General features: G+C 39.4%; 1 protein-coding gene across 2 annotated transcripts in view; it reads right to left on the bottom strand.

Annotated features, from left to right (window-relative positions):
• Positions 1-15,501, bottom strand: part of LOC127374768 (ecto-NOX disulfide-thiol exchanger 2-like) — a 166,421-nt gene that overhangs the window by 63,217 nt on the left and 87,703 nt on the right. For both annotated transcript variants that reach the window (XM_051420344.1, XM_051420343.1), the window contains one exon: positions 10,202-10,333. In XM_051420344.1, the coding sequence (XP_051276304.1) occupies positions 10,202-10,333 (132 nt within the window). The remainder of the gene's footprint in view (positions 1-10,201; positions 10,334-15,501) is intronic.

Here is a 15,501-nt window from a genome sequence, read left to right on the forward strand (position 1 = left end):
TGTGTAAGTTCACGTATAACTAGCATGTGCCAAGTGCACACAGCAGAGAACCATGGGAAACTCTCTTCCTCCTGTGAACCATTTTTGTTCATTCAAAAATACAAAATTTCCACTCATGAGTTTTTCTATATTGGACAGATTATGTTTCTGTGTATGAGAGCAGTGTGTGTGTGTGTGTGTGTGTGTTTGTTTGTTTGTTTGTTTGTTTGTTTGTTTGTTTGTGTGTGAAACTGGGAGAGAGTATATTCATCCACCTTTTTTCCTTAGTCTCAATAGCAGCTGCCTTGTGGCCTCCATCCAATAACACTTCTAATAGTGTTATCTCCAAACCAGCCAATCAATGCTATTATTGCTTGTAATAGAAACATCTATTTCTATGACCAGAGCTTATCAAAAATGCCCTTGTTGTCCTGGAGTGCTGTAAGTTAACAGAACTGCCATTTTGCAGTAAATGAAAAACAGTCAGTATGATTGCAGATCCCAACAGAGTTTGGTTTGACCGTTCTGGGCTACTGTAGACACATGGTGGTTCAACATGGTGGACCGGCTCCCTCTGTAGATAAAAGCGGATCGTTCTAAGGTAACGAAAACACAACGATTCCTATTTTCAGGTCATCATACACTAATCAAAGCATATTTATAAATATTCTATTCCACTTCTGCCAACAGATCCTCCTAAATGTTACACACTGGACTTTAATCCCCTTCCGCAGACTATGGCCTCTGACTCAACAATGCAGTGGGGCCAGTAAGCAATTTCACATCTGCAGTCAGTACTACACAATATAACCTTCAGAAAGCTACATTAAAAACATTTCAAGGCCTTTTAATGTTTTGTTGAATTTAATTTAAGGCCAAGTTAAAAGACAAAATAAACAATGCTTCAAAACCGGCCCATTACTGATAGAGCATAATTAATTACAATGGTGATACTCATGAATGTGCAGCATAAGAAAACAAAAGGCACAGAGAAAATAAATGTTATGAGGAATGAAATCAAATTGGGTTTAGGTTTAAAGCTGGGAGCAGGTATATTGTTGAACAAACCATTTGGTTTTAATGTAAATGTACATCCAGGGTAAATAATTACTAATTAGTTGACAGTTTAATGTCACTAGCAGTTGGTTTCACTTGAACGTACTGTTGCTAGTAGCAACCCGTACTGGCAAAGCTCCAGTTCCAGCAATTGCAGTATAAAGGCTCGTTCAGACTGGATTAACATTAGACGGGGACATTACTGTGCTCATCTGTAATTTAACTAATTCTCCTGGACGGCATTTTAACCATCCTGAAATCAACAGATGTGGTCTTTAATAGACATGGAGACTCTTTAAGACTACCCAGAATTGGTTTTCTGTATGTTGCTGCTAACATGTTGCCAACTATCTGATTACACACACACTAAAGTCACATTTCACACTGATCTGAAACAATTAGTAAAGTAGATGTATATTCTATTGATGACGTAAAGCAGTTCAGTTTCCGTCAGGTCCTCTGTGGTCCTTTATCCATCCCCCTGCAGCTGGCCTAAAACCTGCAGACTACCAGCTTCACCGTTGCGTTCATCCTTGTACTGTCAGTTGATTAGGATGTCTTAATTCGCTCACAAATCTAACACATTTAAAGTTCTCTTTTTTAAAACCTTTTAATGCTAGGTTGTTTTAATAGTTTAATACCAACTCATTAAGAACTGAAAACAAATGCCTGCCACATACTTGTTCAGTACATGTTCTTACCATGAATCAAGAGTTCATATGGTAACTGACATGGTCACATCACAATTTGTCCGATTTCATACAACTATTTTGTGTTCAGAATATGGTATGTTAAAAAAGTCTCTTATGTGTTTTGTGCTATATTTTGAATAAATATGTAAAATATATGTTAAGAAATAATTTCTGGGTATGCAAACAACATACTCTACCCTGGCCATAAGAAGTCCACATGGGGCAGTGTATATGGGGCAATTGTTGGGTCACCAGCAGCTGGTTTCAGTTGAATGCTCTGTTGCTATAGCAATCCCTACTGACACTGTCCCATAGCAGTTTAACAGACAATTTAAATTCAGCATTTTGTCAGATCTGTAGACAAGCAAATATGGAAAAACATCTTCATTTTTTAATCTTAAAACTATTTTAATTACAGCTGATCTGTGTTTTTGTAGAATTCAGTTTGTCTACAATAAGTTTACTACTAACAAAACTAGTCATTATAACTATGTGTTGATGTTGGGTTAACTGTTCTATGTTTTACTTTTATTCTTCTGGACTCTAATGTATATGTTTACTAGATTAACCACTGTGTTGTAATATCTCTTGGAACTTAATGTTGGTCTATCACTGGTGATACTTTATGGATTCCTGGCATGAGGGGTAGGTTGTAGCCTAACTAATCTGTATGGCAATATCTCTCAGTCGACTACTTTGTTCCAGCATTTAATATCTCAACAACTGTTGTAAATAGTAACCAAGAAATTTGTTTTATGTAAAAAGCCTGTACATACCATTTTGTGGTGAATACTCAGATGTAATCAGTATAAAAGAATAAGTAAAAAAAACTTCCTTCATCTTTCTGCAGAGGACAATGTAAGGTACGAGTCCTGAAGTCTCTTGAAAACTCCTAAAAACTGCAAAATTGTAGACATAGCTGCCAGAGTGAATAAATCCTGCCAGATTTAGAGATGAGAGTGTCTTTGTGTCTGTAATAATAAGTGGTAGCTTGTAAGGTTGTAAGGTCAGAAAGAGAAGGCAGAGAGAGAGAGAGAGAGAGAGAGAGACACCATAACAGAAAGACGAGATCATACTTGACAAAGAGGGGAGAGATAGAGAAGAAACATTTTTTCTGGCTATTCTATGGTATTCTGCTGTCATCACGCAAGGGGTGTAAAATAACAACCTCCATTCACCAACCCTGACCATAAAAATATCTATCATATATCGATCAATAGACTTCTCATCTTTACGGTCAACAAAACTCAACTGTATACAAGTTTACCTGCCTGAATTCAATAACATTAAGCTGCAGTGACAAAATAGTACTCTACCCTGGACACGAGGAGTCCATCTGTCTCACACAACATACTGTAAAGTCAAGGAGAAACTAAATTGAAACTAAACGTGCGATTCCACACAAATAAACTACTAATACACTGATATTTAGAAACATATAGCTCCCCACACATAAAATTCAGACCACTTTAGGCCAGGTGGACATGGGTTTTTCTAGAGCAGAGAAATGATGAGGTGGAGATGAAAAATAAAGTGACAGACATAATCTAAATATTACATTGTACATTGTTTATTTAGGTCAGCTATTTATGCACTCAATTTAGATTTTTAGGTTTACAGGTATATGCAGGGATGATATGATGTTGGCATTGGTGGCACAATTGGTAAAATTGCTAAACCTCTTCTTTATACTGTTGTCAAGGTTGACAAGTACTGATATGAAAACAGGTGAGTCGACACTATGGCAAACTGTAGTCGAGGCTTAAAAAACAGTTAATGTGTCAGCTGAGCTGTTTGCTCAGTTGCATTAATGGTGCTGATGATATCGCAGCCCCAAGCTGTTTGTAAGGTAAAAACATCTTAATATAATTCAGTTTCTTTCTGCATCAGTAAGTGACAAATATGTTGCTTTGTTTTGACCTTTAGTTGTTATGCCACTGACAAATTGATTGATCGCAGTGTTGAGATGTATCCATTTTCTAAGTTATATCAAATTTAGATCACTAGTGTGATGAACAAACAAACAAACTAATATAGACAGATCCCACACCTGCCCCCGATTAAAAATCAAACGATTTAATTTTAAAAATAAGATGGCTATGTTACAGAATGACAAATGACTCCTGCAAAATGACAGATAATGTAGGATTAAATCAATTAAGGCAATTTTTGTGTTGACTACGTGATGACACTTTAGCAGGATGTCTTTATTCAGTCTGTTATATCATCTGTCCACACCAGTAATACTTTAATAATCATCATCTTTATTTATACAGCACTTTTCTAAAAGGAGAATTGACAAAGTGCTTCACAGTCTGTTGGTGCAGCTGTCTGGACAGCACTGATTAAATAATGGAGGATGTAATGCAGGGACTCTTAAGTTAAAGGAAAATGTGACATTTTGGAAAATTAGACGTGTTTGTTTTCTTACCAGCAGTCAGATGAGAAGATCAATATCAATTTAATCTTTAGTCTGTTCAGTATAGAGGTAGGTCTAACAGTTTCTTAGCCTGGCTTTAAACTAAGCGTTTAACTCCAAAGCTGTCATGGACGTGTATTTTGCATGTGTAGCATAGAAAATGACACATTGTGGTATCATGAAAAGTACTGGAGGCAATTACTTCACTCACTCGTTGCATGCAGCTTCTAAAAAGTCTTGGGCCATGTTGCTGGGTTTTTAAAAGCCCTGCACAGCCACAATACACCCACACAGGTGTTAATTATTGTGCCTTATTAAACGTTTTCTCTGAACTGTGTGGGCGTGTACAGACTGTGCTTGACTGACATCTGCCTGACTTGCGTGTAAGCTTTGTTTCACCTGCCAAGGCGGAACAAATTACAGATTCATTCTTGTGGAGTCAGGGAACCTTATATAATTCTAGTATAAGGGCATGGTCACACATGCTTGAATGTAGGCGAGTGACCATTGACTGCTATTGGTCGAGGCTGCCGGTCACAGTTCACCGAAGTCGAACTCCACATGAAGAAAATAAGTAAATTCACGAATGTCTCATCATGCCCTCACTCTTCACACCTTAAATTTCAGGCAGAATTACTGTAATCCAACTGGATCTGGATCCTTAGGCTGCTATCAATATTTGAGATGATGATTTTTTTTTTTTACATGAATGCATAACATAAACAAACCATCTTGACATGGATCCCTTAGATTCGTTTTTTAATAAAAACTATGCAGGAGATTTTACAGTTAAACTTGTCAGTGCTCTTTGGTGGACACCCTATATAATGGTGACACCATTTTTTACCTCACACCTAGTTCGGTATGTCTGTACTGCCATTTTTATGTTACTTATATATGCCGACATATACGGTTATATTTCCAATAAGCTAACATTGGCTCATATATACCGCTCTTTATTTATTATTGGTCTAGCTCTACTATCAACAAAACAGAAGAGTATCTTGGATTAGACGTCTTTATGGGTCCACTTGGTTCCTTGAAATCCAGACCCAACCATGAAACTGAGTCAGGACCTCTATCTTTAAGGTAATGATTGCTAGCTTACTTGCTAACAGGATACATGTCAACAAGACCATTTTGCCTTCCCACCCCTGGGGCCTTAGGGGGGGAAGGCATTTGTGTGAGCCATGTTCAGAGTGGTTCAAAAGGTTCAGGAAGATCACAGCTAACAAAATGGAAATTTGACCATGCATCTCTAGGCAAAGTCTACTGAACATATGGATTATGGATGAGGTTCAGCAAAGGTCACGTTTACTGCTAGGAGCCTCCTTTCAGCTGCCTGTTAAAGTGCAGCCAGAATGGGTTGGGGGTTGGGGGGGGGTGCACTTAGCAGCCAACTTTGATTGACCTGAGATTTCCTCTACATAAATGGTTAAAGGGAGAGCCAGGCAGAGATGGTAGGAGTTGAGTGAAGGAAAATTAGCTGGTAGGAGTACTTTAAACTGAATTATTTGTTATTATTCTGTCTGACAACGTGTCTGTCTGTCTGTCTGTCTGTCTGTCTGTCTGCAGATGGATAATACAGAGCTCCGCTGAGACAAAAGTACCTTGCTGATTTCCTTATGAGCATGGATGTTATGTAATACATTCTTTTCTGAATGCAGATATGTTTAATGTAAAACAAACTTAGCCAATGAAATGACTGATGGCACAAAAGATGACTGCACTGTTTCAACTGTTTAAACTAAAGTTAAGACAAGCCCTTAATATAAGTGATAGCACACAATCTGAACTTAAGGTTTTAAGGATTAATAGTGAGATACTGTTGGTTTTATTTAGTTACATTCTTGAATTGATATGTACTGCAGCACAACCCAGTTCATCCCATGTACTATTTGAGTTTTTCAGCGTGACTGAGTGGAACATGAAGCTGCGGAAGTGCTCAGCTCTCTAAAAACCAAACGAACAGTGTGTGCTCTAATGTGGCTGTGGGTTACAGTGGCTGACTCAGCTGTAATGAGACATTAATGAAGATGTTAGGTAATTTAGGCTAGCAAGGGAGAGAGAGAGGGAAAGAGAGAGAGAGAGAGAGAGAGAGAGACAGAGAGAGAGAGAGAGAAAGAGGGAGGGGGGATAGGGGAGGAGAGGGGAGGAGAGGGGAGGAAGGAAGAGGCAAAGGTAGGGAAGCACCAGCTGCTTTTCCAGATGATCCATGTCGGGGACACACATCTGTGCTCTTCACCCGACTCTCCTCCCTCTCCATCTCTTTCTCCTCCCTGTTTTTCCTCCCTGCACCACCCTTCAGGAACTGCTTCGGCAAGATGACTTTAATGAAGATATATTACCACAACTAAGGATTCATCTATTGTATGCCACACAGATCAAATCGCGCTCCGCACACACACACCTCTCCCTCTCAACGCGTGGGCAAGAGTGTTTCCCTCCATCTCCATCATGCTGGACAGCTCCCCACTCTGTCGGTAATGTTTATGATACTCTTGAAAGGAGAGCTGGCAGAGAGGCCGTTCCGAGTGTGAGAGCAGTAAATACCACGAATGAAATTCAATAGGTGAACTGCGGTAGAGAAGGGCAGCAACTTCCACACGCATTCATCTTAGATATTGAGTCACAGAGAGTCACATGCATGTTTGTGAACAGAAGGGTGAAAAGCATGTGTTAATTACCATGAATAAGAGTTCTACCGAGGAGAGGGAAAAGACTAATCACAGATGGAGAGTGAAACAGTTGAGCCTAACCTTATGTTATAAATGGAAAGTGGTATTGCTAAGACTGAATGCAATGTTCTCAATGCGGAATACTTAACACTGAAGTGCTCTCTGAGGTAGTAACGGCATTGGAAAATGATACACAAATGGGCACACGCCTCAATGCTTCATTAATCTTAAAGCTCACGGTTTTAAAATATTTATCCACTGTTCTGAAAGTAATGTTTATGAAGTGTTATAAGTTTGTGTGTGTGTGTGTGTGTGTGTGCTCTCTTCAGGACATATGAAAGACACATCTCTCTGATTGTTTGTATTTGTTCCTCCTGCCCATGAGTTGTAGCAGCAAGGAGGCGAGCCAGTTTTGCTCGTTGAATCCACAAACTTCAACCTGCACACACATGAGATTGTATAAAGTGTTGCTTACTGTTTATGGGTGTTTTTATGAATGTTCCTCAGACAGAACAGTCATTACTCCCTCAGACAGCGCAGTGTATCCTTTTTTAATGAGATCAATCTCAATTGCCAATAACATGGAACCTGAACAGCACATTATACTACCGACAATCTTACGAGGTCGGACATTTCCGTATCCGATGACATACACCCAATAACATAAAGGCGGCAGCAGCATAATGTGAAAAACACGCATGTGACTTTAACACCTTCTAAAATCACTTTAATACATTTATTATCACAATCTTTATCTGTTATGCACGAAGAAAATAAAATGAATTTTAGGCTGTTGAGAAGACTCTTCATATCAGATCAGTCTCAATGCTTGTGCACTCTCTAAATAACAACAAAGCATTTACTTTAACAGCTAGATGCAGCCGGCAATGTCTCGTACTCCATGTCTCAAAAGGGTGGAATATTAGCATGATAATTAAAAATGATATAATTCAGTGTGTGTGTTTCTAAACCTTCTTAAAAACCCGACATAGTCCAGACTGAACACAGCTGCAGACAGCAGACTACTGGTACTCCCTGTGGGAATCACTGACCCCTTGTATATGAAGCACTGTATAAAGTCAATATAGTATAGTAATAAAGCTGTGTGATTCTGTGAGTTTTTAGTATAATCAAAGTCTCTTTTTTACTCAGATTTAATGATTTTCCTTTCAGAAATGTGGTTCAGAATAAATTTAACTCTCCTTGTGACAATTTGCAAATGAACGCCAACTAGTTTAAAGGGTGTTTATGAAGGCAATCTGAGAGACTTATTTCTCACACAGAGTGCTATTCCTGACTGACAGACAATAGCAGCTCTTCTACTTTAAATGCTGCAAAAAATACCTCATTAGAAGGAATTCTGCACTTTAGTGTAGTTTACCAATGAACACCCAGTTCAGTTATGATGCATTCCCTGTTGTTAGATTGAAAATAAAATACAGACCATTCTGAAGACGTAATAACTTCTAAATTAATCACTACAATAAAAGAGTGGCAAACACATTTCAGTATTTTAATACTCAGGGGAACTGTTATCTTATTCAAATAATCTGACATGTTTATGCATCACTGTCTGTGGAGAAGAACATACACCACCATCCTGTGCACTGAACTTTATGTTTTTCTATAAATCATTTATTGTTGTCTGTATCTGTATCATTGTGCTGTAACTGTGGTATTTCTGTTTTCAGGGCATAGCTGTACCTGCTGAGTCACACTCTTCAACAAAAGCTCATGTCTCAGTTGGGGTTGTGAACCATAGTTTAAGAAACCAGGCCTTAGTGGGATTATAGGGATGTTGATGTGTTTACGTATCCTGACTTTAAGCAAGCTAGGTTATACAGAAAGGATCAGCATGCAGAAACATTACCCTCTACTAAAGCCCTTTGTTGTAAACCCGGCACATTTGTTATTCCAACACACACGTCCGACACACTGGCATGTTTTCAGCTGCTGATCAGATGTGACCTGAAAGCAGCCACTAGTTATACATCATAACCCCAGTTCTATGAACACAGGCTGAGTCCTCGGGTGGGTCTCTGTGATTGAAACAGTTTGATATTTTGGGAAGTATGATTATTTAGCTTCTTGCCGAGAGTTGAATGGGAAGATTGATACCACTCATACATCTGCCAATTAAATATGAAGCTCCAGCCAGCAGCTGGTTAGCTTAGCTTAGCATAAAGACTGGAAACAGGGAAAAGGCTAGCCTGGCTTCACCTGGAGGTAACAAAATCTGCCTGGATGTACCTCCAAAACTCACCAGTTAAGATGTTATTATTCATTTGTTTAATTCATATAAAAAACACAATTTGGGGTTTTACAGGGGGTTTTGTACAAAACAGTGTGTTTTAGAGGTTCTAGTGGGATTTTGTTTCATTTGGACTGACCCAGGCAAGCTGCTGGCTGTAGCTTCGTATTTGCAGACATGGGAGGTAATTTCTGGGGGGCAACGGCCAATGTTTTGGGGTTTCAGGTGTAGCCAGCGGGTATCCGGAAAAAAGGGATATCTGGGCCAAGACTTCCTCTGCAGCCCGATTCTGCATTCATAAGCAGATATCTGTTCATAGAGATTACAAGAGTTGTGTAGACCTTCTCATCCAACTCTTCATTTCCCAAAATGCTTTCACACTAAAACTTGCATCTACTGTTAATGCTCAGCCAATCAAGATGAACTTAGTCAAGCCCATGGGGGCTGGATGAGGATTGCTAACTCTTAACTGACTAGTAAAACAGTGAGGCAACTCCTTAAACGGGTTACCACATATACTGTAAACACCCGGAGCTCCAGCTGGACTTTGTACAGTCAGACAAGGATGACTTTCCACCCCCACAGGCCCCACACAGGTACGAGAACATACACAAGTCATCATCCTCTAGACACATTTGGCATTTGCAAACCTTTACTTAAGCAGGAAAATGAGCTAACAGCATATCCTTAATTATAACTGCCTGGGGGAGTAGATGCAGGGGAGGGGAGGCTCCAGACATTCAAACATTGACGCATCGGGAGCTTCCCAGTGCGATGAGTACAACTGCTCCAGTGCTGATTAAGCTTGCTCAAGGGCACTTTGAAGGCAGCAGAGGGGGAGGAAGCACCGTTACTCATCTGTCCTCCTACACACATTTTTCTAGCCAGTCTGTAAATTCAAGTCAACAACTTTTAGGCAGCTGTTTCTCCCACCTCTAACTACGTAGGCAGCTATACCTTCCTTACAGTATATCTTTGAGCTACCAAAAGTGTCAATATAAATCTGACAAATTCAGGTTTATTTATGAGCCGTGGGATATATATTCCCACATCAATATATTCATTGTACAGTACAGTTCACTTTTGTGTGGCACAGTGCTGGCACGTGGCACATTCTCCGTGGTACCTGGCATGAGCTGCTGTCCATTCATGCTTATCGGAGGCATCCCCAGGTTGCTCATGGCTGTTGCCCAGGCGTTGGGGTCTGACATGGGCATTGTCATGGAGTTAGAGGCCATGGTCATGTTACGGTTCCCGTCTGGAGAGAGACACACAAGAGGAATGAGAAAGTGAGACTAAATAATTCTCTTTTGGGATCAAGTGCTACAAAAAGATGTGCATTTATTTAGATGGGAATGTCCAAGGTCAAACCCAGAATTACATTTTAAAGGTGTCAGACCTTTGGGTTCCTTTTATGACAAAATCTCTGTGCCTTATTGACATAAGCGCTCTGTGATCTCCACCCTCATGTTTATTCTGCGTTCTGTCACAGGAGAGGCTAAGAGAGGTCACTGTGACCCTGCATTCAGTCTGACTCTGTATTGACTTTTACAACACCTTGATTTAGAATTTATTCCTCTTCACGAAGTTGTCTGTTCAACTTCCGCTCAGCCTGGCCTCCTGGCACTTCCTGTCTCAATGACCTATGACCTCTGCTCAAAAGGTTGCAGCTACTTTGACTTAAAATGCTCACACACACACACATACATCATACAGACACAAAAACGACCACACAGACAGTTTGTACTCTTCCAAACTGAGTCCTACAAAGTGATCCGAAAAACCTTTTGGCCCAAGATCACTGCAACTGGAAAACAGCTCACAATTAGAAGAAAAGTGAAAAAGGTGAATTTCTCTGATTTACTGCAGAGATAAAAAAGAAGAAGAAGATTAAAGTAAAAATCTAGCTTTTACTTGTACTCATAAACTTTTACTCTGACATGTTTGGTTCAACTGTAGAAAATATTATTGGTCACACTGAATAATATATTAGCTGAAGCAGTATGTTTAATTCAAAATAGGGTAATTTTAGCCGAGTATTTGGATTTAAGGTTGAAAATTTGACAGGCTGTTACACAACTATTCACTTTCCATACATCTTCATAGTCTGCACTTGTCAGTGTGGTACTATAATCTCCAGTTTGCTTTTATTTTGTTTCCACTTCAACCAGTTTCCTTTTATGTCATCCCTATTCATTTTGAAATAATTTATATTAGTATACAATTTGAATGTGTATAAAACTATTCTCTCTGATTGGCTATTTCTGCTCTGATCATACATGTGATTAATCATGTGATTTTTGAGAGATGGTCTTGTACTTTGATACTTGATAAATAAATAACTTTTTTACTCCTAAACTGTCCCTTTACAGCAGGGTTACTCAACTTATTTTGCCTAGAAGACATTTTTGCAAAATAACACGATGCCAGGGGTCAGTTAATAAACATTAATAATATTTATCAGATAAAATTAATAAACATTAAGATTGTTGATGTGACAGAATAAGATGACTTTAAAGTTATAATCTTCTCTTTTCTTGTGGTGTTACCAAGTGGGAACACAGCACTTAGGCTAGAATGTTTTGACTTAATCTTGCGTATAGCAATTGGCATTTGGTCAATTAAACACAGTGATTTGGGATTAGTCTGATGTGGCAAAATAACAGCAAATTAATCCGTCCATTTTTCGTTAAATTGCCTATTTCATTGTCACCTTTCGATGTCTGCTGTCCTTACTCAACTTTTCCTAGAGGCAAAGCCAGTCACAAGCAGCCCTCATGTGTTGTATGTGAACTTTAAGCTTTTTCATGTGAACTTTTCATCGCTTCTGCTTACTGCACAGATCCCAGATAGGCTAATATGCAACTACAGTCAAGGGACATTATTGAATATTGAATAATTGATATAAACAAACCAAAAATTCCCAGTGCGAATCAATTTATTTTCATTGTGAATTAGAAAATGCTCAGCGGGTGACCTGGCAGCCTATTGCAGGTCAGATTTCCCCGTGGGCCTTTTGCTGCTTTACAGCATTCTGTAGTGTAATTCTTAGAAGTCTAACAAATACAAGCCTTGACCAAAGTTCAACTTGACACACAAGACACAAAGGTATAACACGGTATACGTATAAAATCACCTCAGAGCAAAGTACAAATCCATCATTATTTCTGAAGCAGAAAAACTCTGAAAATTCTCCAACGTACCAAACGCACATATCAACTGCCACATAAAACCTCAGGCTCATGGTTCTCTGCCAAGTCCTAAGTCTTGCATAGAAAAGCAAACATATTCAGATCCCCATAGATAAAAACCCTGCAGTAAAGTCAACAGGAACACATCATACATCCACCAACGGTTCATTCTCCTCATCTGGAGTTCATTTCACAGCTCTAAGTACTCTTACAACACTTGCTGGTTGGGTTCTCGCTGGCAGACCTGTAAATCACCGAGCGGGAGCAGCTGCTGGCTGAGCCACAAGCCTGTCCTCGTCTTCCCTGACAGTTTAACTGTGGTAATACGAAACCAGCACTGAACAACATTGGGATTTTACTCCTCAAAAAAAGTTTTTCCAAATGCCTGGTTTACATGTACTCACAATGTCTGTGTGTGTGTGTGTGTGTGTGTGTGTGTGTGTGCAGTCCCTGGGCTGTTCATGTTTGTGGCTGTCTGTATATACCAACACAGCTAAGCAATTACACCATCCGCCAACTGAACAACACCAAGAAGCTTCTCGTGCTGCTTCGCTACAAATATGCTGGAGAAATGTTTAAAAACAAAACAGCTAGAGGTTTTCCACACGACTGTAAATATGACATTCGTTTAATTATGGCATTACAGCCAAAGACATTTCATATAGCTTGGCCACAGATTGACTATTTATATTTAATTGTAATCATTAAGGCTGTGCTAGCTTTGCATTTTGCAAATAGGCTTTGACAAAAGGGGGAAGCAGCCTACCAGCGTGCTTGTCATATAGCAACCGGACTGTTTTACATTGCCTTTCATCCTGCTAATTAATAATCTTCTAAAAATTCCACTAACACAACAACAGCATCCCTTCCCCGACCCACTCGTTAAAAGTTGTCTGTATGTTGCCATGGCGAGGCCCGATAGCACATTCATTGTTGTGGTGTTGCTATGTTAATGTTCCCAACAAGAGCTTCACAGTCCCGTTAACTGCTTACAACCCCATTAGCTGTCTTGCTGACTGGGTGGCAGTACACTCAGAGGGCAAATAATACAGTGGGAGGAGAGGAATGGTGCAACATAAAGGTTTACTGCACATCCATGATCATTTGAACTCAGGTTTACAACACAAGTAGTGATAAGAGGATATATGGAAACAAATGCAGGGTTTAACAGTGGATTGCCTATTGCTGGCCATAAGACGCTGATGTCGACTGGAAAAGAGGTCAGATATTGGCCCAGTTGGGCATGTGCCCAGAAATAGTTTTTTCCTGACTACTATCTCTCACCCAGTGACGCTGTTATCTTTCCACTGCGATCGGCCCACTCTCCACTTTCTTACGTCTTTTTTAACAAATCGGACTGTTTGCCAGCTCAGAGTTAGTCAGAGCGTAGTGTGGCGCATTTGTGGGGGCGGCTACTTTGAATTACAAAACAAGGAAAAGCATCAGTTGCCCATTAGGTGAAAATGATGAATCAGTCTTCACAAGTTTTGTAGCATTTGTCAGCAATAAGCTGGTCAGAGCTGGCTGAGTTACTGAAGGAGCCAACAGTTGCCACATACACGCACCAATAATGGCAGCAAATGACACCGAATGTAGCAAGTAACACCTACAGCAGCCTGAGTGATTGTGAAGTGACAACCATCTTTATTCATGAATAATGTGTCAACAAGATGATTATCCAACTCTTGGTTTGTATTAGCAATCAACCATTTGGTCAACTTAGTGGGCACTGCCATAGTAAACTATTTATTCCTCATTCAGTCATTTACATTTAGCTATACAAACCACATACCACACATTTATATTAACTGTGCTATGCTATTTTCCGTCTTTAACATCTCTGTCACAAACTTGCCCTTGGTCATTTGCTGAGTTTACACCAGTGTGGTGTTAATCATCTTTGTGCCTTGATGTACAATTATTCAAAGAACATTTGCCTTCCAGCACATTAAATAAAAACAAGTCAGTTCATGTTATGTGTGGCCTGATAAAAGAAGCTTGAGCTTTTTAATGAAATGTGCATTTGTTTTCAATGTTTTTGTATAAACCTTCCTCACACGGTGGCACTACTTGTTTTCCTCATTTTATCATGGACCTCCTGAGTCAACCCTTTTGCCCACACATTTCACATGATACACTCAAACCTGATGGTTCCAATGTCGCTGACGCACACTGAGTTTTCAATAAAAAAAGTTTTTAATCCTCCTCATACCCACATGGAGTGGATCCATATGTCTAGATGTTTTAAGATTTGGTTGGTGCATTTTTCAGTCACAACTCAAGTCACAATTACTTTTTTCATAAGAGAGCCTCATTCTTGTTCTCAACTATTGATGAAAAACAGCAGGGGTTTTGTATCTATAGAAACAACAAAGCAGGAATAAATAACATGTGCAACAATAAAACGAAGGCAAACAGAAAAAACAAACAGACCTCTAAACTTTGCAATCCTGCAAACTATTTAAATATTACACCAGCACAGTCATCTCTAAAGGGTTTATCTGAATCTATTTGATGTTATTTGATCTGTCAGGTATTTGCTTTTCGTTTCATCATGCTCATATCCCCCCTCACATCATCTGTCAGAAACAATAACAGGCCCCAGTAATGTGCAAAACCAATTCACCCAAAGAGCCACCTTAGCTCTATGAAACTGTGTGTCTCATTAACAGAAACACAGTTGAAAGTCCTTTAAGCTGGCGATTCAAGGGGATTGTAATAACAGGGTCAAGGTTAAAGTCAATTCTGATAGCTGCTGATAATGAGTCAAAATCCGTGACAAGTTTCATCTGATTAGTCTCAGCTGGCTGCCACTGTTTGAGTTTGAGTTGTCCAAAAGGCCAGTTCAAGATGTGGTACCGTGCTGTTCCACACAATTATTTCTGTGAGTCATGAATGATTCAGTATTGAATTGTGGCTCAGACACGGAAGAAGGCATTAAGAGAGCTGAAATTAGATCATGTTAACTAAACTCAGCTGGAGTAATACAGCGGATGACTGAATTTAGATAACACTTAATAATGAACGAAGACCACCTAGAAACAGCTCATCTTTTGACTTCCATACCTGACTGTTCGACCGTGTGCTTATGTGCCATGATTTTGCAAAAGCTAAATGTTTTGGAATAAACAACATGTACTTGTGACAACTGACTACTGGTGAAAACACATTTTGGGAAAAAATCTGATACCACTCTCATGTCTGTACAGTAAATATGAAGCTAGATACCACAAAT

This window comes from Dicentrarchus labrax, unplaced genomic scaffold (genome assembly GCF_905237075.1).
Source record: "Dicentrarchus labrax unplaced genomic scaffold, dlabrax2021, whole genome shotgun sequence".
NCBI classification, from domain to species: domain Eukaryota; kingdom Metazoa; phylum Chordata; class Actinopteri; family Moronidae; genus Dicentrarchus; species Dicentrarchus labrax.